Genomic DNA, 15,174 nt, shown 5'->3' with positions numbered 1-15,174 from the left:
TTGTTTTCCTTCCTTCCTCTCTTCTTGCCGATTATGCCGGGCACTGGACTTAACTAAATTTGATGACTCGTGCTCGGTTGATCTGACCTGGAGCTTCGTTATATTCGCGTTGGAACCGACAAATCCCCCGTGGGGGAGGTCGCGTCTTGGCTCTCGCCTGCCAGTCTTGTCTCTACCTTCGCTTGGATGTGTGGCGGGCGGACTGTAGATTTGTACATAGCTTTCAAATCAAACGTTGGAGCTTATTTGCTTGTGTTTATGCATTTCCCAGATGTATAACGAATAATTTCTACGGTATCATCTACGCAGGTTGTGTATTGGTCATTGATAGTTCTCATTTGCACCTATTCATTGATCTTTCGTCACTCATAGATGTTCGGGGTATCGGGAAATCGTATGGATCAGACGAGCAGTTCTCAGATCACTATGGCACATGCATTCTGCTGCTTCTGTCCAGGAATGTGCGCAGTCAAGGTACCGGCAGGTCCGCAAGGGCGTTGGAATACCATAATCAGCACCACAGGTCCGAGACAGCGAAGCCCTTGGGCAGTGCGTGCGTTCAACATCGCAGGAGCGCAGATCCCAGCTTTGTCGCTCCTGTACAATTCAAAAATCAAGCTCACTTACTCCCAAGGCCCACTCGACACGGACGCTGTGGCGTAAAGCAAAGCCGATCAGCATCCTCATTGCTCAACTTCATACTCCTCCATTTCAACATTAAAGTATGGCTCAACCTGCCTCCTCTCATCATCCGCACAAGCAGGATCAAGCATGAACCGCACAGCAGCATCCCGGCCCCGCTCACCGGTCCTCTGGCTCTCGCCATTCGCGGCAATGGGCGTGAGCGGATGAGTGGGACGAGGTTCCTGTACGTGGTCTCCACTGCCATTGCTCGGCTTTTGAGGCTGGCCGACCCAAATTGCGTACCGCGGGATATGCTGCTCGCTGGCTTCTTGGTTGAGTGGAATGCGGACGGTTAGGAATCTGTCCGCGGGGAATTCGGAGCCGACGCTTGTTTGCGAGCGGTGGTGTGTGTACAGTTCTAGGAGGTCGAAGAGGGTTTCTGGCGTTGTTAGTGTTGATGTTTCTGATTGGAATGATGATTCCTTACCCATTACTTCTGCGCGGGTCGTGTTCCACTGGGAATAGTCTGCTCCGGACTCGACTTGCTGGACACGCTGGTCCAGGAGTCGCCCTGCAAGTTCTAGGCAGCCGAAGGCCATGGCTGATGATCCTTGCTTGATTGGTGCAAATGTGCGGTAGAGATCTGTTGAGATTCGGTAGGCTAGGTTTGCTACCTCTGAATCGCGAGGTAGGCCGTAGTGTCGACCGAGCTTCATGAGGGTCTTTTGAGGGTGGCGGGTGCGGAAGTCGAAGCCAGAGGCCTCTAGCATCAGTCGTTCAAGACCTATGATGCCTCGCGCAAGGCCTTCAAACATCTGGGACTAACCGTCAGTTTTATATTCAACTGTCATGTCGTTGACTTTGTGACTTACAGGGTCGTCAGCTGATAAATGCTCAGAAGGTGATACTTTCAGGTTGTACGCTGCGCAGACGATGTCTCGCGACTTTTTGAGCGTGTCTTCAATTTTGCATGCTGTGAATAGAGCCGCAGCCGCTGCATCCTGTAGCCAGGTTAGCATACTCCATTTGAAAGCACGAGCCAAGCGAACTCACTGAGAAGTTGTACTCGTTGTCTGGATGCACCAAACGGAATCGGTGATAGTACCCCACGGCCGTATCAAACGTACGAATAGGCCTGCATGATCAGCTAGTGTTTGATATATTTTCTGATCCTTTTTGCATTGCGCCTTGCTTGGAGTCCACTTACAGGTTCAGAGCTCTCCGCACCCCGTCAAGCCACGCCACGCCCTGAAGACGTAGCGAAGTCTCACGAAGGGGGTTGACACCCATTGAAGCAATGCAATTCTCAACAGTTTGCTCGAATATGTACGGATTGGCCACTTGTATGAAAGACGGATGGATGGTTGGAAGGCCAGGTTCCAGCATTGTGCCCCCTCGGGGAGGCTCACGCTGGAAATTGTGCAACATGACGGAGTCAGGAGACTTAATGCTCCTGATTTCTATGTCAAAAAATAATCTCCGGAACTCGCGAGGTGAAGATGAGTAGGGAGTGATTGAATTGATATCTCGATCACGTGCCATTGTTGCGGAATTGGGGATCGGAGATGGGTTTCTCCGGCCCCGAAGTATCATATACGACAAAGCTCTTTCATGTGTTTTGTATCTCCTACCATAACAGGATAACTGGGAGCAAACATTGATTGTACGAAGATGAGTTAGTTTTTCCAGAAAAGACAGAATGTCCAATCACAAATTGCTCAAGGAACTCCGCGACCAGATCGTATCGCATCAGCCATCTCACTTTGAGCAGTGTCACCCACATATTTATTCTATATTGGATGCTAGTATTCAGTCTCACTGGTAGTTTCATTGACAATTTGTCTGCATTTAAAAGCAACCAGCCAGGTCTTTCATCTTACTCAAATCTCTCTGTCAGGCCCTTCACCTTCAGCCACTCGCATTCGCAGCCTGGAACTACTCATGTACCCTCAAAATATGGTCTGGGACAAGGCAAAGTGATAATCGAAAATTGGCTTATCTAATTTCTCCCAATCAATGATGTCATGTCCAATCACAGTATCTACTTGCGATAAAAGTACGAAAATGAATCCCTTAATAACCGCTTATCGTAGCCTGGTGCCGTGCTTTCCCGAGATGGATTTACCAGGGGGGAGGGGAAGGAAAATTAAATGACCTGCAAATATACATTCCAAAGCAAGCTAAAGCTGCATGTTTAGCTGCTCAGAAATCCGTGAGATACTAGCAACAGCACGTATTATAGTATTGGTTAACTGATCAAAAAAGAGCAGGACCATAGCTAGTAACTCCGCAGGTCTGGCAATCTCATCAATCACCTGGGCACATGTGATATCTCGGCAGTTCCCAACGTGATATAGAAACAAGTCGCAAGATTTGCTTGTCTCGAGCAGTTTTGCAACGCCCTTTAACCCGATGTAACATGCAAGGGACCGTTGCCATCATCGATAGGGCAGCCGTCGCTGTCGGAATCAAATTCGATCACACAGCTAGCATCAATACCAATGGCGATGCCAATGAAAGTGGTATCTTTCTGTGCATCAGCAGCACCCAAGCTGTTGCCGTCGCCGTCCTTAACCTCACAGCTCTGGGGCTGGCCTCCAAAGTCGGCCGTGCACTGGAACTTGCGTGGAGTAGCCCAGCAGTCGCCCTCGATGGTGAACTCACGGCCTCCAGTATAACAAGGTGAATGGTCGTCAGGATAAGCCTGATCGTAGACTGCATCGCCTGCGTCATTGAGGATTGCGAAGCCGCTGTATCCGCCATTCTGGTTGCCGCCGTTAGGACCAGAGATCGATGAGAAGGTGCCAGATGACCAGACGACTCTTAGATGCTCGGCATAGACTGTTGTGAATGTAGCAGTCATCAGGTAGATAAGAGTGTTGCGGAGAGGAGCCATGGTGATTTGGAGATTGATTGTTTAGATGAGTATGTGGATTACTTTTGATTTTGATCTTGTTAAATGGTGTAAGGAGATTCTTTATATACCTCTCCCCTATTTTAATACTGCACTTTCTCCATAGTCAATTGATATCATGACCGATTATAGTATTCTGTCCAGAGATCACATATGAAAGCCATACCCGTGCCAAGGCCGCCCCCATCTCGTGTTAGTGGATTGGGCTTGGCACATCAGTGGAATCAACACCTGTACCGGGGCAATCTTCATTGATTACTGGACAAAACTACTATTCAATGTTCCTGAAGTGAAACTGGCCCCCAACGTCAACTCCATAATAGCCATCTAATTGGCATACCCGGCCCATAGCGTACCTGGAGAATGTTGATGTCAACCGATGACGATTTTTCCCTCTTTCGAAATCTTTATGTACTGTATAGGAGCCGCGTTCTTTGCGCTACCAGCTCTGCTTTATCACGAGCTCTAAAGGGGCACCATATCCAAGCTTTAAGTCTCGTTCCAAGGTTCAAGAGCAAAAAGGAGGTTTTATCTTGAAGGCGAAGAGTGTAATTGGGCCAGCAGATTCTCCTTATATAGAAAATTTCCTGGTATGAATCGACTAGCGGGAGGAAATTATCATTGATCAGCGGTTTGATATTTGGAATATAGAAGTGGATACAGAATGCCCGAGGAGCTTGAAGGTTGGCAATGGGGGCGAAGATAGAAAGCCTATCAATGGGTATTTAGCATTTTGGGGTTTGAAGCATTGTATTCCTGCTTGACATAATGGGTCACTAAGCAACATGTCAATGGCACGAGTCGCCTCTTCGGAACTTCTCCGCAAATTATCACAGTCGTTGATATTGACTACGAGATTGTTTGCAAGTCCATGGGGAAATTTCGACTATTTTCCGCCTTTTGATTTCTAATCTTCGACCATACGGCTTTCTTTTGATACCAAGATCTTTCTTTGTCTTTTGGACAGCCATAATTCACTGAAAGAGATGTGGCTATCAGTTGTTTAGAAGCTATGCTACGTAATTTTATCACATACAAAGCTTTTATGCTACAAAGAACCAAGCTCTTTAAGCCAGCCGATAGACACCTAGCACTCGACACAAGAGCGCCACCGTCCGTCCCATGGCTCTCAACATCGCAAAGATAGACTCCCTTCGTACCGTCTACACCAGATCAAACCATCCATGCCCCCCAATCGGCAGCCTCACGAACGCCGCCATGGTGCTTCGCGACTGTATTATTCTACGACATGCCTTGGCACGACTCTGCGACTGTGCTCGCGCCGAAAGTTACGGATCCAGGAACCTCGATGGGCTTTTCGTTAGCGGTAGCGATAGCGTCAAACAGCTCGATTTATTCATCTATTTCTCCTCTACGAGCTCTGTCATTGAAATTATTGGGTAGTCTGCGTAAGTTGCTGCAAATAATTATATGGCGAGCCTGGGGCAGCAGCGCCGCGAGCGCGGTCTCGCGGGCTCAGCCGTCTACATTGCCATCCCCATGGCCTTCAGGTATATTTTCCGGCGTGATGAGGAGCACGTGGAGATAATTTCCAAGGCTATTCTCCCGCCGTTGGAAAGGCAGTCAGAGACAGATCTCAATGAGATGCTCGCCGAGGCAATCATCGCCGGGCGTCCTGCTTCCAACCATGATAGTGACGAACGCACAGCCGCCAACACTGGTAAGCTAATAACAAGCATCAGAGCCGTCTTCCAAGGCGACTGGCGCGACAATCCCCGGCTCTCCTTCTATCTCGGCCAAGATGATTTCTCATACTCCTCAGGCAATCCAGGAGAAGAGAGGTGACATGGAGAACCTGAAGTTCGTGATCCATCAGGGGATCATTCGTGAGGCAAACGAGTCGCTCACCGAACAAGTGCTCTTAGCTTGGTCTAGAATTTCCAACGATTGAGCTTACCTATTGGGGGATAATTTCCAAGGGTCCCGAGGTCCACAATTACTATAACTACGTACCTCCTAATTTCTTCTATCATGTTATTTTTACAAGTACAGAGGTTTCTTCCGTCTTTATTCTCAGCGTCACTCACCACCATTTCACTGAATAATGGCCGACGTCGTTCAGACTCCCTTGGATAATAAAACAATCTCACTAAAAGTCCCCGGCCTCCATGATCTTCCTATCAATGTGTCACTCTCCCACGATCAATTCGCCACAGGGGTCAATGACTGGTGTGGTCCTGTTCTCACAGTCAAAGAACTGGCCATCCTAGATCTAATCAACACCATAACCGACCGACCGGATTGGCACCGCGCCATCTTTGACCAGAAAGTTATCGCTCAGTGGCGAAAAGAGTCCGTTGCATCGTCGTCGCTGATCAATGACAAAACGTGGGACTGGTGCCTGAAAGAGTTGCAAGACAAGGCTCAACAGTTCGACCGAGAAGGCCGCTTAGTCGTTTTTAACACGAGCAGCGGTGTCTGTTAATCTGATACGGCAATCTCTTCCGATCTGAAGTCACAGCTGCCGAATTTTGTCGACTTATTATCTCATCAATCCGTTCGGCAGAAGTCAGAGTCAGCTGTGGTAAATCTCGTCGACCCATCTTTGTTTCCCCTTGTCTATGGGAGGACGAAAATTCTGGTCGGAGGACAATCATGTGGAATGGACGAGAATTCCTGGTCGTCACGTAGTAAAAAAAAGGGCCCGATCGTTTCGGAACTCCCACAACTGGCAAAAGGCACAGCCTTGTCAAAGGGCTACGGTCGGTATATTTGGTCCTTGAAATTTCAGTGGCTGCCATGTGAAGTGGAATTCGCAGGTCCTCCTGGGTCTACGGATATTCGGATTTCGTCTTACATCAACAATCTCCATCCGACGAACCGTGAGATGTACTCCGCGATCGAGGCCGTGATCTCTAGCAGCATCAAGCAATGGAACGAGATTTTGGTTCGTAATAAGTGGAGGAGAGCGATTAGCCTATTTTACGGGAAATGTGACTCCTGGCCTCGTGAGCCTATACGAATCCGCACTTACGGAGTTGGGTGGAAAGCCCAGTTCCCTGAATGGGCGAAAAAATTGCCCCACAAGGAAGACCAGGGCAAACTATCTACGGAAGAATATGAAGCTATGTCTGCTCAAGTGGAGGCGTACCTTCAGGAACCTGAATCCAAGGATAAGGTATACTGGGATCAGGTCAGAACACAAAGGATCCCGGATGATTGGAAGGCCCGTTGGGGGTTACTTCGCACAGCTTTGACCAAGTATGCATGCAAATTCGTCTTTGAGCACTCGGACCCAGGAACCGCGTACTCGTACTCGGACTGGAAAGCAGGCAGGACCGGGAAAGCAATCGTTGGCCCGGCGCACCACTATTGGGTTTGTAATACGGAATATGAGCTGTCTAATTTCATTAAAGCAAACCCTTGGTTGACACCCTACGAATGGATGTATAAGCCAAAGGATGACGATCCTGACGATCACCAGTTCTACACCCTTGCATTGCAGGATGAGTTTCGAGAACAGGGTCTCCAGACTGTCGTCCGGATCCACAGCATCGAGCTAGACCCTGAGACGCCATCCTTCCCCGGCGAGGAGTGGCACACCGAAGGAAATGCAAACGAACGCATAGTTGCGAACGCCATCTACGCGCTTGATTCGGAAAAAATTTCCGAGCCGCAAATCAGCTTCCGGCAGAGGTGTAACCTAGGGGTCCGTACCTGGGTCTACGACAGAATCGGCGCCGACGATTCAGAAAACGAGGGACGTGATGAAGATGAGATCGATGAACTAATCCTGAAGTATGCCCTATGGGACGTCAAGTATATTGGAAGGCTTTTCGGATTCGAGGACATGCAGTATAGTCCGGCCTGGCAACAGCTCGGGGAGGTGAAGATGCCTCCGGGCCGCCTGATCTCCTTCCCTAACGCCTTCCAGCGCCGAATGGGCCCATTGCAGCTTCAGGAAAAGAGCAAACTCGGTCACTGCCGTTTTCTCACTGTGTCTCTTGTCGATCCGACCTACCGGATTTGCTCTACGCGGAACGTTCCACCCCAGCAGACTGGCTGGACCAAAGGCGATGGCGCTGAGTCTGCGACACAAATGGATCTGAGTGAGGCCCTCGAGTTGAGAGAGGAATTGGTCAAGGAACACGCCAAGAAGGATGAAAATGTCTTTGAGCTTGCTTCAACCCTCACGTTTTCTGGATTTGATTGAGTCACTATTTGGTATTGGAGGACCTTCCTTGTTCAGGTAGTTACAGCCCGTTGTATATGCCGACACATGCATGTATGTTTATCTACGTACATAGTTTTTGAGAGAGGCCCAATATGCTGCTTTCAATGTTTAACGCCCATACATGATCTGGCATTCTCAAATAATCTCAGTTCTATCATGCTCCTCTGCAATGACAGTGACGGTACAGGAAGTGGTTTAAAACAATAAGGAGAATCAATGCTGGCCGGTCGTGACGTAACTCGCCAATAATGATCGATGAGGGTGTACTTTCACCAAACGGACGTCAGTCTGTATCTTCGATTTATCTTCCTTCATCCCATCACCACCTCTCAAAAGGTACGACTGAAATGATCACATTGGAAACCCCAGAAATCGGTTCCCTCATAGCCCACACCCCCAAAGTCGCGCGACCTGGTACCTGCTCACCGCGAAAGCCCTCCACCTCAACTTAACCTATACTGTACGAGCCGCATATTACAACATCCCTCGAGTTGATGCGACCCACTCAATGTGTGATTCACGCCATGGCCTTAGCGCTGGGTTCAGAAAACATTTATCAAGTGCCATTTGGTCAAGCCAATCTCGAGAATGACTGTATAAGCCAGCACAAAGATCACTCCAGATGTGCTACGTCGCGGAGAAAATGTAAGTCTCAAATTGCAAAATTGGTGTATGAGAGACTTCGACACTTTCAAGGATTTCAGAATTGGAGTCGGAATTGAAGGATAAAAATTGTAGTAACAAATGAAAATGATTTGCCTTCCCTGCGGGCAGGTGATTCGCAGAGTGGATGAGCGAAGTAATTGTATTGAATTTGGCAGAACTCTTTCTATATTTTCATACATCTACAGTGACTATTTCTTGAACACTCGTCCTAAATTGAAGAGTCTGCTTTGATCCTACCTCTGAGATGTCCTCAAATATGTTCACCACTCTTTCTTGGTTCGCCACTCTTCCTCAAGTTACTGTTATTTTACCGTTTCCCTTCAATTACAATATATCGCAACCGGGACTTCTCTTCCTCATACTCAACTTTCTGCCATGCATTGTGGTTTTTTCCCCTGCATTGTTCGAATCATATTACTGCTTCTCTGGCAAAATCCCAAGCCTGCTTGTAGCGTTATGCTCTAGCTATTGAATCACAAGGATAGACGCATGCTAGGTAATTTAATCATATTTCTTAAAGCTTTAGTATGGTCAGCTCACTGTCGCCTCACTAGCAAGGCCCGAAAAGTCGTAATTCGAGCTTTTCATAGACAGGTCCGTTCGAAATCATTTTCGCCACTTACAGCAGGGTTCGAGAAATGTTCTATGCGTATCGACAGGTAAAGTAGGAAACATAAGCATCGGGGACAATAACCCAATATCCTTATATATGCAGGGACTTAAACAGAAAGAGGAAAGAGACGAACAAAGCTGAAGTGATAGCCAATTAGAATATTATTCAACTTCCCTGCAACTTGTTCTATAGACTCTAATTTCAATTTGCGATGGCGACATACTCAATTCTTCTCTTCCACTGCATCCAGCAATGGTTCTTCCTTCTTTCGAATATCATTCCATCCCATCCCTAACGAGCTTAAAAACGTGGCGCAGGCACAGCCCAGCGCAAGGTAGAAAACGCGGTCGACGGCCTTGCCGTATGCGATCAGGACCCCGGCTAACAACTTTGGATTGCTGATGAGCTGGCGAAGACCCGTTCCTCCCGCCGCGATGACCGCCTCTGGGTCGACGCCCGGCGCATAGGTCGGCAAGATCACACTCAGACTGTTGGTGAAGATGGTGCCTCCGACTGTTAAGAACACGGCGCCACCAAAGGTCTGCGAGAAGGAAAGAAGTGACATAGAAATCGAAACTGTGTCGGGAGGAAGCGTGTTCTGAACCGCGATGACCGGCATCTGTAACCCGAGTCCACGACCGGCGCCCACCAGGATCTCGTAACCTACCCATTCCCTGACCGGAGTGGATAGGGAGATGGTGCATAAAAATCCATTGCCAATCGACATCAATATGGCACTGCCCAGGCTCCAGGGGAGGTAGTAGCCCAATTTGCCGACTAAATCGGTCAGCAGTGGTTCATTCATATACCAAATCTTCATTTCAAGATCAATTGTCGCTTACCAGCAGCCCCTGACAACACGGCACATATCAACTGACTGACGAGAATGGGCAACATATAGGCGCCGCTCATTGTTGGCGATGCTTCCTTGATAGCCTGGAAATAGATAGGTAGATAGTAGGCTGTGAGCTGGAGCGCCCCCCAGAAGAAGAGCTGGACAAGACAGCTGGACCACACCGTGCGTTGTCTTACCATGGAAAATGGGATCATAGCCTCATCCCCTTGGAAGTATTCCCAGACCAAATAAACGATGAAGGTGCCTGCTGCACCGCAAAAGAGTCCTATCACCGTTGCACTATTCCAGGCATATTGGTTTCCGCCATATTCAAGGGCCATGAAGAATTGAATGGACGCCGGTGCAAAGAGTCCGAAGCCAGTGAGATCGAGCTTGGTCAGGATGGTTTGTAGGACGGAGATCTCTCGCGGTCTAACATTGTCTGGGATGTGAATGAAGACCAGCAAGGCAGCAACAAGAGCGCCGAAAGGGAGATTAATATAGAAGCCTGAATAGAGAGCCTAGATTAACTTTTGCCATATATTATACTGGCTTGCGTCAGCTTACACCACCGCCAATTCACATATTGGGTGAATGCACCACCAAGCACAGGCCCACAGATAACGCCGAGCTGAGAAACTAAAGAAAAAGACGAGAAGTCAGATCTCTTTCCCCTCTGGTCCAATAAAGGCCCGATACTTACCACCTAACAAGACTCCAATGTACGCTGTTCATGGTCAGCTACACGAAGCAGCAAGTCACGGGTCAGATCGACATACCTGGCCGTTTATGCAAAGGTAGGCATGCGGATAGAATTGTCAAACCTCCATTAACTAGCCCTGCAGACCCAATACCCGCCAATGCTCGTCCAATGATCAGCATTTTTGACGATGTGGCCGCTCCGCAGACCAGGGAGCCTAGTTCAAAGATGAAGAAGAAAGCAAGAAATATCCACTTTAGATCATTAGGGACGATTTTGACTTTCAATCACAGGTCAACTTGAGACCAACCTTTGAGCGGAACTCCGAGTACAGCTTTCCAGCCAGCGGTTGGAGAGACGCACTATATCGAGTGTCAGTATCAGTCCCGTTCAGGATATGTTTCCAGTGGATACACACCTAGCCAACTGATACGCACTGCCATACCAACCGACATCTTCAAGGGAATGAAACTGACTAGTAAGGCGAGGAATTGCCTGATTTCATACTCATGGTCAGATCCATGTCCTAGCCCAGGCCAGCAAGTGTATCATTTTACCGTCGCAATAATCACCATGTCTAGTAGAACCAAGAACGCGACCAGCGTCACAGACAACATGACCAAGCCAAGCTTGGTCCCAGTGATGTAGTTATCCATAGTCGGTAACTGATGATGATTGGAACGCTCAGTTGAAAACAAAGACGCTCATATTGAAAATAGAAACAAATAAAAGATCAACTGAGATTAAGATTGACAGTGGCCCACACCGCTGTATTGATCTCACTGTCCATCCGCCCCACTAGCAAGCTCGTAAAATTACTAGCGGCGTAAGGGTTCCTGACCATGGGAGACTGTGATGTATGCAGCTTATTTAATTAAAGATAGGATCGGCACACTAGCGCAAATAGTCAATTACAGCCTTTGCGAACTATTTCTGAAGGCGCAAACTTTCACTGCCCGGTGGACACCAATAGTCTTCTTTGAAACGTAGCCCACATTCCGATTGGACGATCTCCGAACATGAGCCGTATGCCACTGTTGCGTGTGGCCCATGCTCAACAATTCGAAGCGTCCGATAGTGATCCTAATTCGTAGAATTTCGGCCTTGTTCGTCTGCAAGGCTGGACTAGGTGGTTCGCGTAATATTGCTCATCACAGTGGGGCTACGTAGCTTTGTCTCAATGGCGATAAGTTTGATGCCCACTTGGTGCACTGATTAACACATTGGACATGTCTGGCGTAAATACGCCGCGTGGAACTAAGTATATAAACACTGAGAGCTGACAAGCAATTCGGAAAGCCTCGGCGATCCTGTTGAATCTTTCAAAACCTCATAATTGAGATATACGGATATCTTCCTTTAATCTTCGACCGAAGCAGAGACGCCTTCTATATTCTTTACTCTCGTCACCCCGAATTTGCAGGCATGGATTCAGATATTACAAGACTGAAAAAGTCACTTATCTGGCAACCATTGTCAATGTGTATTGGAAGCTTAGGTCTCTCAAGCCTGATCTGTCATGCGCTGTACGGTCTGGCGGACTGGAGAGCAGTAAGTTAGATCCCACTCTAGTCACTTCATATCCAACTCATCGAGGGAAAAGGCAGCATTGACCACGTCTCTTCATTTTGTGTCTATTGCATTGGACCACTACAAAGATCATCAGCAATCTCATAAGCTTGCCAAAGAGAGAAGGAATCAAGATGCTCTCAATGTCTTCCAACTTGCACAATGGATGATCTTTTTATCGTCCGTCATCGCTGTCACAACACTTACACAATGCTCGCTGTCAACGACTTTGAAAACATGCTGTTCTACGGCACCAGCACTACTATGGGATTTTCATCTCTTTGAATTTACTTATAATGGAAAAAGGAGTATGTATCCGTGAAACGGATTCCGGGTATGAAACCATTTGTTGTTGGGTTAATCCGTGGATGCGGGACTTACGTAGTTGTGGAGTCAATCATGAGCCCAACTTACACTTCCCAACCTGTGTATCCATGGAACGCCTTCAAACTGGTTTTATGGGTAATAATGGACAGAACGTGTTATTCAGTAAGTTGGTAACCAACTTTCTAGTGTTGTCAATTGCTGACGGCCTTTGAAAGTTTTTGTTAGATATGCGTGATTTTGATGAAGATAAGAGGGAGGGCGTACGCACGCTTGTGGTTCTACTGGGCTCGATTCGTCGCTCTAAGTTGTTCCTCCTTATGGTTTACTCTATCGCCATTTGCATATTTTACGAAAACCTATACATTGTAGGTGCGACGCTATACGCAGGGGCTCTTGTTTGGTATTTGGACCATAATAGTAGCGGGATATGGTTCGATCTGAGCTGTCATTCGTTGACCTTTGCTGTTGCTGGCTATTTCATTGTTCAGTTAGGATAGTTATGCATCAACTTTCCGACCGCAGAGGATAGAAGGCCAATCAGGAGTAATCAGGCTCAGAGATATGCATGGAGGATCTGCGGTTGGTGTATGATGGATACGCATCGAAAAGAGTCCCGGGGCAAAGTGAAAAGAATGTTGAAGTCTGTTCTGATCTGGTCTACTATGTCGCTGCCTACCAATTTCATGTTCTGATATTTAGATAAGTCCTGTAGCAACTCACTTGTATTCGTAGTAAATAAAAAGCTTCGATCTGTTAGTAGTTCGATGGTTATTGTTTAAGTTCCAGAAACTCCAGAATGCTCGTTAGCCCTGACGAATTCTTTGTATATCCAAGATTGTCCAGCATGTCTCTAGCCTTTGCCGTGAGGGTCACCAATTTCTGCCTAGTGTATTCGAAACTGCCAGTAGACTCAATAATCTGAATCGCGTACCGCTTCACACTCTCATCTTCGGACTTCTGTCTGAGAATGTTCACCAACTGACAATTATCTGGGTCGCTGCGGTGACTGTGGATGATTGGGTAGGAGAACTTGCCCTCGGTGATGTCCTCACCGAAGCCTTTGTTCTTGGTATACACATCGCTCTGGAGATTCTGATAATCATCTCTGATCTGGAAAATTATCCCGAGCAGATCGATCAATGGTACACAGTCCCTATTCAGACTTTGGTTAGCTCTCTGCTCTGGTTTTGAATACGGGGTTGTTATCAGCGGGAGAATAGGTAACGTACTTATCACTGTCACTCTCTAGCTGGATCAGTTTGATTGCAAGCCGGAACAGCCCCCCGGTTTTGTTGGCCACCATGTCGAGGTACTCCTCTTCCGTGGGACAGGTGAGAGAGTCTCTCCAGTAAAGGTCCATACCCTGGCCTAGGTGGAGTCTGAGAAGCTCCTCCGTAAAGATCTCAGCCGCTTTCGGTTTGCCCAGCTCGAGCACCTCCTTCTGAGCTTGGAAATAAGCGTAATTGGCTGAGTTTATTGTTTGCGCGATGCCAAAGATATTGTGTGCGACAGGAAAACCACGTCGGAGCTTGGAAAAGTCCTGGATATCATCGATCCTATACTTAATCAGCGTCACATCCTGATTCAAGGCACTGGGAACATACAGAAGCGAAGCCACATGGAGCAGCCCTACTACACGCTTGATGATCTCCAATTTTTCCTCGGGTATCTTGAACCATTCGTTGAAGGCGGAGATGAGCTTTCCGCGAATGTCTTTGCCTGGTAGACTCACGAGATAATCCAGAGGCGCGGAGATAATCTATGATGTGGCCGGATTCATCAATACTGTTCGAGATTAGACAATAGTGAGCACACGCACGATACCTTTTCTTGATTTGATATAATCTGTCGCTCGGTTTCCGCTTCATGGTGGCTTATAGAGTATGAACTAGATGCTGGTGCCAGCGGTAAATAGCTGGCACTGGCTGCTGGAAGGCCTTGAGGCGGACTTGGGCTGTGTACGTCCCATCGCGGGACGGAGAACTCCTGGAACGACTGCGGACTGAGTTCATTGAAATGGATTGCTGGCAGTTGAACCATCTTTGATATAGTCAAAGAACAGAAGCGATAACACTCGCGTTGAATTGGGTCCCTCTGGGGTGGAATGTCTATGGGTATTGAAGCTTCTGTGTGGTTGCAGATTTGTATCTTTGGTTATCAATGCAAACAACAATGATAACTAGTAATATTTTATTGATTAATAGTGAAGCTGATGAAAATTAATACAGAAGACTAGTATTGTCAGTATACGTGTGATCTGACACGTCATGTACCTATAAATTGCCCCTACCAGCAGGACTTTCGCATAACGATGGTAATGTATTTCTGTATCAGCTAGTAATTGTCATTGCAAACTTTCCGATGAGCACGGACAACGCCACGTTCCCGATACCGATCTTTCCAATAGATCGGCATTATCCGAGACCCACTGTATGTTCATGCTTTTTAGTTCATGCTGATCTGGATTTCATTGGTCTTGGTATATCTGCACTATTCAGCTGACCCCACTTATACGACACTGTGAGGTATTCATGCTTATCGTCAAACCTCATCTCAGCTATTTTAGCTAGAGCTATAAGTGACCCATCCCACATGGCTTGATACTGATCAATTGATCGGCTATACCTACTGTAGGGTGATGCTGATCTGTGGTATTTTAGTCTTAGTACATCTGCAATTTTCAGCTCACCTCTTTAACACGACACATCAAGGTACTTTGACGCAAGAGGTT

The 15,174-nt window shown here is 47.4% G+C and overlaps 7 protein-coding genes across 7 annotated transcripts; 2 read left to right on the top strand and 5 right to left on the bottom strand.

The window, feature by feature from the left end:
• Window positions 1-366: 366 nt before the first annotated feature.
• On the bottom strand, window positions 367-681 carry N7529_009891 (uncharacterized protein; the record flags this gene model as incomplete). Its single annotated transcript, XM_057245418.1, has 2 exons — window positions 367-597; window positions 628-681. 2 exons carry the CDS (start codon window positions 679-681, stop codon window positions 367-369), a joined length of 285 nt encoding a protein of 94 aa, XP_057093681.1.
• A 2-nt stretch (window positions 682-683) lies between these two features.
• Window positions 684-2,052, bottom strand: N7529_009890 (putative cyclin; the record flags this gene model as incomplete). The annotated part of the gene is made up of 4 exons (XM_057245417.1): window positions 684-1,445; window positions 1,497-1,625; window positions 1,678-1,759; window positions 1,832-2,052. The coding sequence occupies 4 exons, from the start codon at window positions 2,050-2,052 to the stop codon at window positions 684-686; spliced, it is 1,194 nt and encodes a 397-aa protein (XP_057093680.1).
• A 976-nt stretch (window positions 2,053-3,028) lies between these two features.
• On the bottom strand, window positions 3,029-3,520 carry N7529_009889 (uncharacterized protein; the record flags this gene model as incomplete). The annotated part of the gene is made up of 1 exon (XM_057245416.1): window positions 3,029-3,520. One exon carries the CDS (start codon window positions 3,518-3,520, stop codon window positions 3,029-3,031), a length of 492 nt encoding a protein of 163 aa, XP_057093679.1.
• Window positions 3,521-4,969: 1,449 nt separating this feature from the next.
• Window positions 4,970-5,344, top strand: N7529_009888 (hybrid NRPS/PKS enzyme; the record flags this gene model as incomplete). The annotated part of the gene is made up of 1 exon (XM_057245415.1): window positions 4,970-5,344. One exon carries the CDS (start codon window positions 4,970-4,972, stop codon window positions 5,342-5,344), a length of 375 nt encoding a protein of 124 aa, XP_057093678.1.
• A 259-nt stretch (window positions 5,345-5,603) lies between these two features.
• Window positions 5,604-7,712, top strand: N7529_009887 (DUF4246 domain-containing protein; the record flags this gene model as incomplete). Its single annotated transcript, XM_057245414.1, has 2 exons — window positions 5,604-5,975; window positions 6,015-7,712. 2 exons carry the CDS (start codon window positions 5,604-5,606, stop codon window positions 7,710-7,712), a joined length of 2,070 nt encoding a protein of 689 aa, XP_057093677.1.
• A 1,523-nt stretch (window positions 7,713-9,235) lies between these two features.
• Window positions 9,236-11,203, bottom strand: N7529_009886 (MDR family MFS transporter; the record flags this gene model as incomplete). The annotated part of the gene is made up of 8 exons (XM_057245413.1): window positions 9,236-9,789; window positions 9,855-10,355; window positions 10,415-10,486; window positions 10,551-10,574; window positions 10,627-10,801; window positions 10,858-10,909; window positions 10,966-11,042; window positions 11,105-11,203. The coding sequence occupies 8 exons, from the start codon at window positions 11,201-11,203 to the stop codon at window positions 9,236-9,238; spliced, it is 1,554 nt and encodes a 517-aa protein (XP_057093676.1).
• Window positions 11,204-13,211: 2,008 nt separating this feature from the next.
• N7529_009885 (geranylgeranyl pyrophosphate synthase spyE) lies at window positions 13,212-14,483 on the bottom strand (the record flags this gene model as incomplete). The annotated part of the gene is made up of 4 exons (XM_057245412.1): window positions 13,212-13,596; window positions 13,673-13,999; window positions 14,048-14,202; window positions 14,268-14,483. The coding sequence occupies 4 exons, from the start codon at window positions 14,481-14,483 to the stop codon at window positions 13,212-13,214; spliced, it is 1,083 nt and encodes a 360-aa protein (XP_057093675.1).
• Between the last annotated feature and the right edge of the window lie 691 nt (window positions 14,484-15,174).

Source organism: Penicillium soppii, assembly GCF_028829465.1.
Source record: "Penicillium soppii strain IBT 18220 chromosome Unknown utg000007l, whole genome shotgun sequence".
Classification (NCBI taxonomy): Eukaryota; Fungi; Ascomycota; class Eurotiomycetes; order Eurotiales; family Aspergillaceae; genus Penicillium; species Penicillium soppii.
The sequence above is the reverse complement of the archived record's forward strand: the minus strand, read 5'-3'. Positions and strand labels throughout refer to the sequence as shown.